The sequence below is a fragment of the Polyodon spathula genome, chromosome 15 (assembly GCF_017654505.1).
Source record: "Polyodon spathula isolate WHYD16114869_AA chromosome 15, ASM1765450v1, whole genome shotgun sequence".
Lineage (NCBI taxonomy): Eukaryota > Metazoa > Chordata > Actinopteri > Acipenseriformes > Polyodontidae > Polyodon > Polyodon spathula.
The window spans coordinates 35,013,827-35,028,989 of record NC_054548.1 but is presented as its reverse complement, the minus strand read 5'-3'; the positions used below and the strand labels follow the sequence as shown (position 1 = coordinate 35,028,989).

The 15,163-nt window shown below is 36.1% G+C and overlaps 1 protein-coding gene across 2 annotated transcripts in view; it reads right to left on the bottom strand.

Moving 5' to 3' along the window:
- The window catches only part of LOC121327843 (T-lymphoma invasion and metastasis-inducing protein 1-like), a 108,874-nt gene that overhangs the window by 32,507 nt on the left and 61,204 nt on the right, over window positions 1-15,163 (bottom strand). For both annotated transcript variants that reach the window (XM_041272099.1, XM_041272098.1), the window contains exons 6-10: window positions 14,387-14,611; window positions 12,108-12,293; window positions 4,804-4,950; window positions 3,661-3,732; window positions 2,824-2,994 (exon numbers count right to left, since the gene is read on the bottom strand). In XM_041272099.1, coding sequence (XP_041128033.1) covers window positions 2,824-2,994; window positions 3,661-3,732; window positions 4,804-4,950; window positions 12,108-12,293; window positions 14,387-14,611 — 801 coding nt within the window. The remainder of the gene's footprint in view (window positions 1-2,823; window positions 2,995-3,660; window positions 3,733-4,803; window positions 4,951-12,107; window positions 12,294-14,386; window positions 14,612-15,163) is intronic.

Sequence of the window (15,163 nt, the reverse complement as noted above, 5' to 3'; positions counted from 1 at the left end):
ATGAGTAAAAGTGCTGATACTGCATTAAGACACCACAACGACTTTCTACTATCTTCTATTTTTTTCTTTTATTATTTTACCAGAACAGTCACAAAGATCAAATATCTAGCAAACTAGCATTCATTCCAGGTTTATGCTTTATAAATGCACACAAGCAGCTAGTAATCTAAGGATTCCCAGACTTGGAATTTAGGCTGAAACTAGAGAAACCTGTAAGAAACCCCATGTTGCTTGATATTTGATCATTCACTTAAGAGAACTACCATACCAGATTTGACAGGTTCTTTATTCTGATGGTGATTTGAGGTAACATGATGTTGATCAAACAAAACAAACAAACAAAAAAGCAAATTAACTGATATAAAAAAGAAAGAGGACAATGTACAAGATGTTATATAAAAGAATGAGAAGACACAACAACAACAAAGCCTCGTCATACAGCAGTTCTAACACTTACATTATGAATGGGTTGCCCTCCACCTACACAAAGAGTAGGCTACATACCATGTACATAGTATTTTAAATCTGAACAATTCTTAGCACAGTCGTTGAGAGCTAGTCTATAACAATATGGATTTTGCACTGTAGGCAGCCGTATCTATGTAATGGATTACCAGTTACCAGCCTATTGCAATGGAGTTTAAGAGATCTGCCTGACTCAAAATGTCACACTGTACTGCTTCTCATGCCTATTGCAAAACACCGGCATCTTTATTTATGAGTGTCCTTGCTGTCATAGAACTAATACTACAGCATTACTAGCCCCAATTTGGAAACCAGTTTAAATGGTATTTGTTTTAGCGTAGAATGTGCCAACAGGAGCGAGTTGTTGCTGGTTAATTCCTGCTCTGCTAATGCAACATGAACGCTGCTCATCTATTACTGAAACTTGATATATCCTCCCCCAGAATAGGACAGTTTTCTCTACAATCCTAACATCATACAGGTAAAGGGTTTAAAGCATGGATGATGTACACAGTGCAGAATAAGCTTTTTATTCTTTTGCATTTAATAAATATCAATGGGCAAAGAAACCATCAGCCGTAGCATCAATGATTATTATCTGCAGTAGATTCTGTACAGTGCTCCACCTTTATAACGCTGTAGTCGGAAGCCATAGTTATGAGACCAAGCTATGGGTCACCTTATAATGGGGGAACGCTGCATTTTCTTACAGGTTCTTAAAACTGCCCTGATACCTTGTGCACTTTCAAAATCTAATAAAACAAAAGCCGGTCATACTGAGGCATGTTAAAAGAAAACTTTACAATGTGTATGTTCTGCATGTTATTTATAACTTACAGTGTCTACAGAAAGTCTACCCCCTTGCAAAATGTTCACCTTTTGTTGTCTTATAGCCTGGAATTAAAATGCATTAATTTTTTTATTTATTTATTTTTCCCCCATTTATCTACACATCCTACCCCATAATTTCCAAGTGAAAAAAATATTCTAGAAATTTGCAGAAAATTAATTCAAAATAAAAACTGAAATAGCTTGGTTGGACAAGTGTCCACCCCCTTGTAAGAGCAATTGTAAATTAGCTCAAGTGTAACCAATCATCTTCAAAATCCCACACCAAGTTAAGCGGCCTCCACCTGTGTTAAATTGTAGTGATTCACATAATTTTCAGGATAAATTCAGCAGTTCCTGAGAGGCTACCAAGAGGCCAATGGCAATTTTGCAAGAGCTACAGGCTTTTATGGCCAAGACTGGTCAAAGTGTGCATGTGACAATATACCAAGCACTCCACAAATCTGGCCTGTATGGTAGGATGGTAAGAAGGAAGCCATTACTCAAGAAAGCCCACCTTGAATTCAGTTTGTGCAAAAAAAACATCATCCAAAGAACACCATCCCTACTGTGAAGCATGATGGTGGCAGCATCATGTTATGGGGATGTTTCTCATCAGCAGGGACTGGGGCATTTGTCAGGATAGAAGGGAAAATGAATGGAGCAAAGTATAGAGAAGTACTTGAGGAAAACCTGCTGCCCTCTGCAAGAAAGCTGAAACTGGGATGGAAGTTCACCTTTCAGCATAACAACGACCCATACCACACAGCCAAAGCTACACTAGAGTGGCTAAAGAACAAAAAGGTAAAATGTCCTTAAGTGGCCCTGTCAGAGTCCCGACCCAAATCCAATCAAAAATTGGTGGCATGACTTGAAGATTGCTGTCTATCAACGCTCCCCTAGGAACTTGACAGAGCTGTAAACAGTTTTGTAAAGATGAATGGTCAAATAATGCCAAATCTAGGTGTGCAAAGTTGGCAGAGACTTATCCCAACAGATTTACAGCTGTAATTGCTGCCAGAGGTGCTTCCACCAAGTATTAACTCAGGGGGGTAGAGACTTATCGAATTATGATCTTCAGTTTTGTATTTTTAATATATAATTTTTTCTCAATAAAAACTTTTTTTTTCCCTTAACAGTGTGGAGTATGGTGTGTAGATAAGTGGAAAAAAATAATCGTTTAAATGCATGAAACTCTGAGGCACTGACACAACAAAATGTGAGTTCAGGGGGCTATACACTTTCTATAGGCCTGTATCTTTAATTGTTTACTTTGTACATGAAGGTTTCTGATCATTTTACATGTGTTTCTAACAATTTGAATATAACAAATGACGAATTATAAAAAGTATTTATAGCTAAAAGCCAAACAATTCCCCTTTTCATTGGGTCAGCAAAGCTGTAAACAACATCCTCATTATGCATTCAGCATGCAGTGTTAATAAGAGCCTCTTTATTCTGGCAGCACTTTCAGTAATTATATAAAAAGACAAAGAAAAACAAACTGCATGCCATTTGTTTCATTCCTACCTTGCAGATCATTTCAAGAATGTCCATTGGTAAATCTTCAGGCTGGATTATTGCCAGCACTGGCTGGTCATTTGGGAGACAAACCCAGGATGGGGTGAGGTATTCAGGAACCCAAATATCACTGTCTGGGTTGTGCTGTTCGACAGTGTTCAGTGCTGCTTCAGTCTCCATCTGCATATAAATATAATATGCTATTTCTACATTGTTTCACTACACAGTTATGTACACTGTGAATCTAGAACTTCAAATACTCAATATAAAAACCTTAAAGCAAGTCATGTTAGTTTTGGCTAATGACTTCAACATAGTTTTTCTTAACTGGGACAGTTGCTATGCTTTTCACTAAAAACAGAAGTTGATTTTGGTAAATAGCAAAAGGTATCTCTGGGTACTATTCATAAGTCTACTACCAAGGGTAGAAGTAATTATTCAAATTGTCTATTTAGCAGCTCATATTTCTTATACACTACTATAATACCTGCTAAACCCCTACCTCATGTTGAATATGTACATTCTTGCTCCTACATTCTTTTATTTGACAAAATTCAAAAAAAAGGAGGGATCACTGACCATGATTCCTGATGAATGAACACTAACAGCTGTATACAAGCCAGAGAATATACCTTATCAGTTGCTACAGTAATCAACATACGCATTTAAACTAATTGACAATGTTGAAGAACCCTATTAGAAATGAAGTGTGTGACTGAAATCCTTAGCTCTTGACATGGGACAGGACTTACATAACACATATACTTATATTAAAATTCTCTTTAGAAACATGTATTGTTTGAAATGTGTTCATTTAGGGTATTAATTATAAAATAACAAGCTTACGGTGCTAACTCCTACAGGGTCAAACATTCCATCTAATGATTTCTTCACTGTGTCTTCACCATCAGCAAAAACCTGAGAATAAAGTGGTATTGTAAACAAGCAGCCTTAAATAAAATCCTATTATCTGCAAGTACCTGCTCTTCAACTGCTAACTGACCACCAGGATTTACACAGATTGCATACAGTCTGTGGGGTTTCATTTTGACTATCCTGAAACCACTGCCTGTGCAGCAACTCCAGTTGGGCATCAGGGTAGCTTCCTCACAGCCACTGGGTTCCAATTCAATAAACTTAACTTGGAAAAAGTCTTTCATAGAAAATATAAATTCACATTGTCTCTTAAACCTAATTTAGGGTTAGGGTTAGGGTTTCCTAAAAACACTTTTTTCAAGCTAAAATTGAATTTATTTGGACCCTTTAGCAGTCTGACCATTTCAACATAAACATGAAATCTACCTCATGTCTCCAGGGTTAGTTTTAAACACAGTTCACCACACAAACAGGTTTCATTTCCTCGATTTTAAACACCTCAAAGAAAATGAGTTCACAGAAGTGAACACTACAAAATGATTTCAAATTCCCACAGTGCAACTGGAGCTCCAAAACACTAGAGGGCGCTCTTAAAGCTCATGTTAATGTACAGTGCTATGACAATAGAGGATAATTCCACTCTGAACTCTCATCACAGTCATCGTAAACACTGTATACACCGAATCACACATGTGTCTGGCTTTAGAGACCCTATCAGCACTAACATGTGACTACCTTATCTAAGTTAACATAAGGTTTGCTAAGATTAGTGCTTAACTAGGTCTGTGAACCAGTACAGAAGGAAATACAGTTATTAATCTTACACACTTCAACTGTTAGTTTCTGTTTTTTGTTTTTCAAAACATCCAACACTAACAGAATTTATTTTCTTACAAACAATGGATTGTTCCATTGTTGAATTTCTATGAAAAGTTCTCTATTAAAAAGACTAGTTAACCACTTTTTCGTGGTTCTAAAAACGGGATTCCTCTGTACTAAATTTAAGAAATAAAATGTAAAATTCTACAGTGTCTTATACTTCATCATCAAAGACTTAACACTCTCATTGTTCCAAAGTATTGTGCCTTGTGTAGTTTTTTCAACCATGCAAACCTGGTTTATGCTGGGTCTTCCCTTCGTCTTTTTCTTTGAGGTAGTGTCTAGCCCCCAGAGAGAGGAGAACCTGCTTTTGCGTTTGCTGGCCGACCGAGACATCACCTGTGTCCTCCGTCTCACCCCAGACTCTGTGCGCGCTGCCACCTGGCACGAAAACAATAAAATTCATTACACAGTGAAACCAATCATTATTTTTCAAATAAATATAATTAAAGGGTCCCCTATACAAAAGGTATAATAACTTTTAGAAAGTTATTATCAGGCTTGCTACTTTTCAATTTTAAATCGGTAAAGCTTGTTAAACATCTAAATTCCACAAAAACATACGAGTTCGACAAATAAATTTACACAGGATAAACGTTGGTAAAACCACTTGCAATTTTTTATTTTCTTACCAAAAATAATAATTTAGAAATCGTCTATAGTTTGTGTAATTTGTATACTAGCTGTCTACCGCGTCTCTGTTACACTCTGAATGGCTAGGGTCGCTGTCAGTCATCTCAGTAGTCCCTTAGTAGGCTACTGCAGCGCTACCATACTCTCTTTCGCTGTGACCAAACATTATTTCAATTAGAATGCTGGTAACCATGGTTTTGTTGCATGCTGAATATGATAAAGGGGTTTCACTAAATGAGACTTCTCTCAATGGTATAAAAAGTCTAGGTTTTTTAAAGCATATTTCACCCATTCTCTGCTTGAATTGAAAAATAACAGGGAAAAAATGGTAAAATTCTATTAAAATAAGTGTCAATATTAATTGTCAATTTCACAAAAAAATAAATAAATAAATAAATATCGAATAGTAGCAAGCCTAGTTATTATAAACAGGTTGACAGCAACTGCTGGAAAAGGGTTGTTTATGAAATCAATTTGCTCAAATAATCCAGTTACTGTGTAAAAATCTTAATAGGAAAAAAAAAAAACTAAACATTGTACTGTAAATACCAGAGACAGAAGGCTCGCCAGCACATTTCTCTAAAAAAGGGACAAAAGAGTATTAGCAGTGCGCTGTTCGAGTAACAAGAAGTGCAAAATCCAAGATCACAAACCAGAACCAACAAGAGAGCACAGAGTCCTGTGGTTACAAACACACTAGCGCTCAAACCTCACCTGGTGTGCCTCGCTAAAAATAATAAAACCTGGCAATTCTGGGGTAGGATAAATAAATAACTAAAATGAAAACAAAATCCTCAGTCCATCGTATCAAAACGTGGCCCAGAAAAATTTGATTCTTCAGTAGTGCTGGACGAATTACAGTGTTTGGGAATCTTTCAGACTTTTTAAAATTTAAGAGCACAGGCTACAGACAGTGGAGAGGTGGCATGATGTTCTACTGAAGCAATATAAATCTAGGGGGCATTACTGTCTGATGAAGCCAGGCCATACGAGAAGACCCTACCGTATGGACAAGGATTACAAGGTAAAGCATGACAAATTAGGTTTTTATTGCAATTAGAAAGTGGTAAACTGGGCCTTTATTGTTATTTTAGATATTTAAATATTTCTAATTTATTTACCTTTCCTTCTGTTTCATTTTCCTTACTGTGTGGTGCAATGGAACGTCCTAATTATTTGATGAAAATTCTGAGGTTTCTAATTCTTTACTGCACTCCTTTCTTGTGAACAGCTCACAAGACCAATGTCTAGATTGTTAGTCCTATAAATTAACGCTCTGTTGTTTCCTCAGATCTGCCCTTTTAAACGTGCAGAGTGCGCGGAAACGCTGGTCCACGACCGAACGGAACGGAGGTTCAGAGCGAGACAGTGAGGGAGGGGAACCCTTAGGCAGATCCCTGAATAAGGATAGCTGAGCAGGCTAGGTAGCCGGCAGCGTAGGACGGTGATCCGGGTCGCACGGGCAGCGGCGACCGGGATATTGCTGCAAAGTGCAGCACCTTTTCTTTATAGTTTTGTTACTGTTTTATTTTTCCTGTTTCTTTGTGCCTTCGATTTTTGCAGTATTGTTTTGAAGCACCTGCGAGTGCACCTGAACTGTTTACCCTTGCTTGGTATTCCCGTGGTTTTGTTTACCATAGTTGGTAAGCAGACTACGGACCAACAGCGCCCTCTGTGGACTAAAGAAACCCAACGCGCCCCTGAAATAAAACTGGGCATCTGTGTGGTGTTTTCACTTACACCTGTCTGTCTCCTGGTCAGTGAATTACCCACACCCCTTCCACAACCACTTTTTCATGGTCTTAAAAAAAAGGATAGATTTTATTTATATATATATATATATATATATATATATATATATATATATATATATATATATATATATATATATATATATATATATATATGTTACGGCCAAAGACTGAAAATTGGCCAATGCTGTCACTGGCCATTGCTCTTGGGCAATTGCTCTCTGACAACAGTGCCCTGTCATTGACGTCAATAACCGCTCATTTTGGGCAATGTTGTTTTCTTAACATAAATGTAAAGTACTTCGGACATTAACCGGCCATTGTCAACAATTCCCAGTGAATCTTGTGCAATGTGTGCAACTATGCCAATCTGTAGCAAATTTTATTTATTTATTCATTTATTAATACAGGAAATTAACCCATTGAGGCTGAGGCCTCATTTACAAGGGGGTCCTGTCATACACAGCCACAATCATACATAAAGCACCACAATTTATATTTGTGTGGTCCAGCCTTAGACAGTAACAGCCAATAAACAAAGGAGCAGTAATACAGCGTTTTTTTCTTTCAATGTGGGCTAAAAGAAAAGCAATGGCAAGGAGTTTTAAGTCAATCCCTAATACACACTTTACAACCAACAAATGAGAGGTTATCAAATTCTACTCTTAACCCATCTGAAAGTGTTCCAGGTTTTTGGGAGTCGATAAGAAAAAGCCAATTCTCCTAATCGTGTCCATATCCTTGGGACTACCAAACTACAAGAATCATGAGATCGCAAACTAGAGCCAGTATTGACCTTTTTCACCAAAGTACTGAGAGAATCAGGAACCATGCCTTTAATAACTTTAAAAAACAAAGCAATACCAGTGATAAAGCCTGTATACTATTTACAGTATAATTGTAAATCACGAAAAACTACTCACTTCTAAATCTTTTATAGTCATTTTTGTATTACTTTAGTATAAATACATATTAATTTGGATTCATATGTTGTTTTTTTCTGACTTTATGTGAACAAAGACACACATTTGCCTGTTTTCCCATTGGAAATAGTGATATTTTGAAATATCATTGTCCTGGTCACAAAAAAGCAAACTTTGTGGGGAATAATAGCCATTTTCTATACTTTTGACACTTACTACCCAGGAACAAAAATTGTGTTACATAGTGTTATATATTACATCAAATGTTTGAAAAGGCTGCTTGGAAGCAAACTGATAGATAAAATCACCTTTGTCCAAAACCGGCAGAATAATAACAGTCACTGACTTTAATCTGCCAGCCTGAGAAAAAAACTTCTTATTCCTAAAAAAGAAACCTAGTTTAGGTCCTAATTTTGAAAGCAGTTTATCAATGTGATAATTAAATGCAAGATGCTCATCGATCCATTTTTCTTTTTAGAACAATATAACATGGTTTGAGTCTTAGTCGCATTTAGCAGTAGCAATATTATTACAATTATATATAACTTTAACCAATCGCTCACTATATATATATATATAGTGAGCGATTGGTTAAAGAAAACAAAATGTAAAATGACAATGTAAACTAACTGGACAATGCATTTTGAGAATTCAAACTAGAGATGGGTTAATTAATAGACTTGTACATGATAATGGTTTATTAGCCAAGGGAAATTTAAATTAAATAAGTGTGGTTTAAAATAAATATTATGGGTCAAGAATAATACTTGAGCTTAAAGGACCCTGGGGAATTAGGAGGGAACACTCCACTTTGGGAAAGCTGAAGGTATCTGGTGGCCATCTTACTAAAGGCCTTCTAAATTGGATAATTTATGGGATAATGAATGATAACTGAGAAAATACTAAATCAGCTATGACTGATCATGGTGGTGAATAACAAGGCCACACTTTGTGTGTTCTGCTGGTTGGAGACAGAGTTTGGGTGTGGTGTACTTGAACAAAGGAAATGAGGTAAATTAAAACAGAGTTGTTTGGTTGGAGACCGGTAAAACGCACTAGCTGTCCGGTGGTTAGTCAGGTTAGTCGGAAAAGTTTAGTTAGAGCTCTGAAAAGTTTAGTTTGGCTTTTTGTTTTGGTTTATTTTGTTTGGAAATAAATAAACACACAGGCCCTGTCCTGTTTCATGGAAAGCAATTGTGCGAGTGCTTTATTTTCTTACAACAAGATGGGCTGGTGAGAGCGGACACCTGTGACAAGAAGGTAATCTGTCACAATACATATAATTTATCAACACAGCAGCTCTTGAGCCTGTATTTAAAAGTTTTAGACAGCATAGTGATCTTTATGGAATGCCATCTGGGTCAAAAACGCTCTGAAGACATTATGCGAGTCAGAATCTCGTGGGACAGAAAAAAAGGCAAGCACGTCATTCTGAAATGCCTTGCTAAAACAGTGCCCAACTTGCTGGAAATGTTTAGTGATTTTTAGACAGATTTTATATATTGAACATTTTCTGTTGTATGTAATTCATTTTACAATGCCACTTTCACATTTGTTTTATTTGAAGTGTTTAAAGTAAAATTTCAGGTTTTGTTTAATTGTTCAGCTATATATGGATTCTGTTCAGATACAAACTGGATTATGCAGCAGTCTGCAAACCAGAAGGAGACAGAAAAACTGCTAATTATACGGTATGAACATTTTCTATTTATTTATTTGTGTATACTGTATCGACTATATTTAAACAAAATACATAATGTTGTATTTACTATCCAACGTAGCCTCACTTATTTTCTTGACTGACTTATATTAAAATATGAAAGGTATCTGTGGCTTACCAGTAGCTGCATTTTGTCCAGTACAAACAAGGTGACATGGAACAGCACTGCCTACAGCAATCGAGGAAGTCAGTACAAAAAAATGAGCATTCCCAAAGTCACTTGCGAGCCAATGTAACACTCAAAACTTTTGGACAAACCCGGATTCATGTTGAACTGGATGAACAGATGCATAGGGATACAATACATCACAATAAGCAAGTAAGAAAAAATGCTGTGGAATTTATTTTCTCTGATTTCTGCCTACGACAGCATGTTAAGCAACAACTTGTCAATAGTCACAGTATTCTTGGGTACCTGTAACAAGATTCGAAAGGCTTAATATCTTTGGTGCCTCAGGTTCTGCTAGAAACAGAAGGGAAAATGTGTTACATTTACTAAAATAATAATAAAAATGCTTCAAAAAAAGACCAAATTATCATTGGGCTTATTTTTATTTATTTTTTTAGATTCTATCGATTTTTTTTTTTTTTTTTTTTTTTTTTTGTATTACTATGCAGGCCAGCTGCTATAACTCCTTGAACAGAAACAAAGCTATACACAGATTTTAATTCACTGGGTGGCTCGCTCTCAGCTCTAGAGATGCTGACTCCGTCCACTCATCACCTATAGACCCATCTGGATCCACTCCGTTGGGGACGTCACACACACACACACACACACACACACACACTCAGAATCTGACAGGCAGGCTGCTGTAGAATAGAGGGAGGGGTCGGCAGTAGATGGCGAAATCCTTTTTCATCAGGTCCAATTCTTCTTTCGCATTCGCAAAAAAATAATTTAAAATCTAAACATTTCATGGCAAACCATCGGGTGTCCAAACGAATGCAACGACCCACAACTGACCTCGCAAAAAAAGAATAGAGTCTGACAAAAAATAGTGGCCATCACAAAAAATAATATTTTTAGCAGACATCTATCCAAAAAAAAGTGCAAATACCATTACAAATGGGGGATGAAAATGTGAATACGTTTTGAACGGATTCATATTTTTTACACGAAACAAAAGAAACAAAATGCAGGTACACTCAGTCGCCCTAGCGACTGGAATGTTACTGTCCACATCTACACAAGGGGTCAGTGCATACTAAATTTCAGGCAAATCCATCAAAGAACTGAAACCATAACTATAGTGGTGCTACAGCACCCCTATAATCTATATACATCACAAGCATGGGTATATCTAGTGTGGGATACATTTTTGTTAACCCTTTTGAATGCGATAACATGAGTGGGATAACATGCTTACCGGCACTAGTTTTGAATGTCTTTGTTTACATTCCAATCCAGTGATGTGCTGCTTAAATTCAGAACTGAGCTGTGCTTTGGCAGCTCAAACTAATACTGCCACTGAAGTGTTTTATAGCAACTTTAAAATGTCTGAAATAAATTCTATTGTTTTGATTTAGACCCTGATTTCCTTGAGAATGAGTTTAGTCAAGAAATGCCAGTTACCGATCTGCCTGCATCTGATTTATCCGAACAGCCTGTAGCCCCTTCATTAACACTGGTAAGCGTAGGAAACAAGAGGCTGCAAATCTAAAAGACGTTTGTGAAGCATAGTCTGTTGACAATTAAGGTAAAGAGCCACCTGGTAAAACAATCCCTGAATGAATTGATCTAATAGAAAATATGTACGTGGCAGTCATGGCATTGTCTGCAATGTTATAGAATATGTTCACAATTAATCAATTCAGAAATTGTTACTGAATATTATATTATATATATATATATATATATATATATATATATATATATACACACACACACATACATCCAGAAAGTTTACATTTCTATTTTTTGTTGCATTTTTTTTTTTTTTTTTTGTCTTGCTTGTGCTTTACTGATGTTATCTCAAATATATTCATGGGTTTGTTTGCACATGGTTCATTATTTTTAAACTTTGTAACGCCTTGTTTATTCTTTATACTTTTAGATGCATAATTAAAAGATGGTACACAGCCAAAAGCCACAATTCTCACAAATCAAAAATACATTTGTCCCAAAGGAACACTGTTCCTTTGGGATAAATGAACAAACAAACATAGACCATTAAATACTACTTTCCTGTAAAACAATTAATTAAAACATATAAGCAGTGACATGATATAGTTTGCAAGGTATCCAGGATGTAACCAACCAGCCTAGGTAACCATTGCTTCAGGGTCCATACTGTGCTAATAAATGTCCATACAAAGTGCCATTACAACTGGATGATTGCTTCTCAAGAAAGAACTCAAAATGTAATGGTAACAAATTGTACATATGTGCAGTCGCCGCAACTATATTCCTAACCTCTGGGATCAGCACACCTGCAAAGTATGATATATCAGCAGTAAATGTGTGGAAAATAAAAGCAATGACTACTAAGATACAAACAGCAAACTTACCAGAGCATGAAAGGAGGACACCGAAAAAATCCCGAGGCGTCCCATGGCATGTTTGGTCGGACGACTAGCAAATGCAAGAAGCCTTTTTGGGTTTGGTAATTCTCCTCCTTGAAGACTTGATAAATAACAGCGAAAGCGAAAAAGGTCCATCTGGAACTGTTCAAGATTTTGCTCCCATAAAAATATCTATCAATGAACACAAACAAACAAAAAACAGTATTTATTGCTGGTAATTACTGGGACAGGTGCTTAAAAAAAGTGTAAAAACAGCCGGCATAATAACAATGAATCTCTTTCATAGCTCGTTTTAGGTTGAAAAAATATTAGGAAAAGAACATAATGAAATGTATTTCTCATGATTTGGAAAAAATAATAAAATCACACCAGGAATGACCACTGAAAAAAATATTAATTGTGTCAGATTGTATTTAATACTTTCACTAGGAAAAGCACACTCTGCCAGGGATCTCAGTTTAACATGGAAAAGTGAGTGAAACACCACAGTAGGATTCTGAAGTGGTGTGCAGATAGTAAATGCTGATGAATAAAATGTTCTAATCGTTCTATGCACCTTTTTAGGAAGATGAATCAGAAATAAATGAAGCAAATATTAGTAAATATTAGTAATTCTTTAAACAGTCCAAGTTAAGACTATTATGATTATGAGATATTGGGATGCTCAGAGAGCATGGTAGATCTAATTTGATAGTATGGTATATCTTTGTGTGCCTAAACATGTACAAGTAAGATAAAACTGAAGAGAAAGTCTTTCAACTTCAATTATGGCTTTAAAACTATTTACAAAATAACCTGGAAACTCTGCTGTTGTTACAGAGGTGACTTTCAAGATCTTAAATGATTTACTTTATAACTGACAAATAGGATGGAAAGCTTCAGTGCCTGACCCCTCAAATGAAAGAGCAACAGAGGATTGAAAGCCCAGCTTTCAAAAGTAATGGAAGTGCTCAAATCCCTAGCACCACTTGGCAAGCAAAATGTTATTTTACATTATTTATTTTAACCATTTAGATACTGTAGTTGGAGATTACAGTATTACAAAAATTGCTATAGTGGTACTTTCAGATTTAAAATGAGTTCTAATAGAAAGAAAGAACGTTAAAGCATACATCTCACCTCACTAACGGTATACATACATTACAGGCAAAGTAACCAGGGGTAGTTTTGTCAGAACTGGACAAGTGGTTCCCAAAGATAAAGCCTGCCACGTACAGAACATGTACAATTTACTGTACATACCTAACTGCAAATTAACCAGATTGCAACAATTAACTAACCAAAACTCTTAAAATACTAAAATAATGTTAGTTTTTTTTTTTTCAAGGAAACATTTCAGATGGAATATTTGTGAAAATCCTTTAATCTTTCAGGATGAATTTGTTAGACCATCATTTTCTTGTTTACTGAAACCTTCGACCACACCTTGGTTATAAAAACAGCAGGACAGGCAGTATAACTGTTGCTTCGTCCTCTACGATTAAGGGCCTTTACCTCTATTTCACACATAAGGTATTGTGCAATTGAAACTTGACCTGGCAAACATTTGCTTTGGTCTTTCATTATAATCTGAGACACCGAATGAACTCTCTGACAAAGGGTATGCTGATGGAGAGAATTCCAAAGCTCAAAGGTTTTGTGACCCCTTAAAATCTATTCTTTTTTAATAATTTTATCTATTTAAACTCCCCTGAACACAAAATGGTGAAAGGTCTGCTGTAATGTATCAGTACGGTGTAAGGCAACCATGACCAGCCAAGGCAGTACTGATTAGACTTGACAAGTCTGCAATGTTTTTAAATTGATCTTGGAGGACACGTGATCATTTCTCAATGATTATCGACTGATCTCTAGAACTGAGTGTCTGTTTCTCATTAAGCAGCAGTAATTTGTGCAGTCTTGGATACAGAAGCACCTGCCAACAGAGTGCCTAGTCTCTGAGCTATTAGATATTGTCTCAATACAGACTTGCAACAAGGAGAATAAACATTGATATAATACTTGTCAAGGATGTCATTTTCCAAACTAAAACAGACATACGAGGTACGACTCAGTTACACAAAAGTGTATGCTTAGTTTTTTAGATATTTGTAAAAAAAAAAATAATAATAATAATTGTACCTATATATTTGGAAGATTCCCACTGAAGAAATGTAAAGAATGATCAACATTTTTCAGTATTGACTATATTATTTTACTCCCTGTAGAGAGTTAGACAGAAAAATATGTTCTAATATTACATAAGCCTTTGATCTCTCTGTTACCTGCTCTAGAATGGTTTTTCTTTTCTTGGTGTCTTTTACAGATGACAGCTGCATCTCCCCCATCTTCTTCATCTTCTCGTCCATGTCAATTTTTTGTTCCAGCTTTTTTATCTCCGTCTTGAGTAACTTGACCGTATCATCTTTGTGATGCTGTCTCGCTACAGCGGTTGCGCAGGCAGAGTGAATCGCAGTTATCCAGTTCTCTAGTTCAGTCTGACTACAAGTCTGATGATTATAAATAAAATGAAACAACATTTTGACATTGTCTAAACTCTTTTTGATCACCTTTATTAGGATTTTATTTTGAAATGACGTATACAGGGTCTTTCAGTATTCTGGAAACACAGGAGAATTGGACAGCTACCATGCTCCAATGTGCATTTTGTGTCTGAAATCACTACAGTATTTAGGCAAAAACATAACATTATGGATGTACTGTTTATGTAATTCCAAATGCATGCATACTGGACACAGCCTTGCTAGGATTGTAATACAGTATATTATGACATTAAATACCAGGCTTCTTCCCTCAATTCCACAGATTTACTTTGGTATGTTTTGCAAATTGATTTAAATCTGCCCGTCTTATCCCTTATGCACACTTTCCAAGTAAACACAACAGTTGCTATTTGGAAGCAAATGCAATTTTCTGAGAAGATACAATTAGCAAGAAATGACATTGTTTCAGGGAAGACCAGTTACATTACGGTTCTTACTAGTAATACACTGATTAAATTGCTTGTACACAAAATAGAGCTCAATGATAGAGATTAAAGT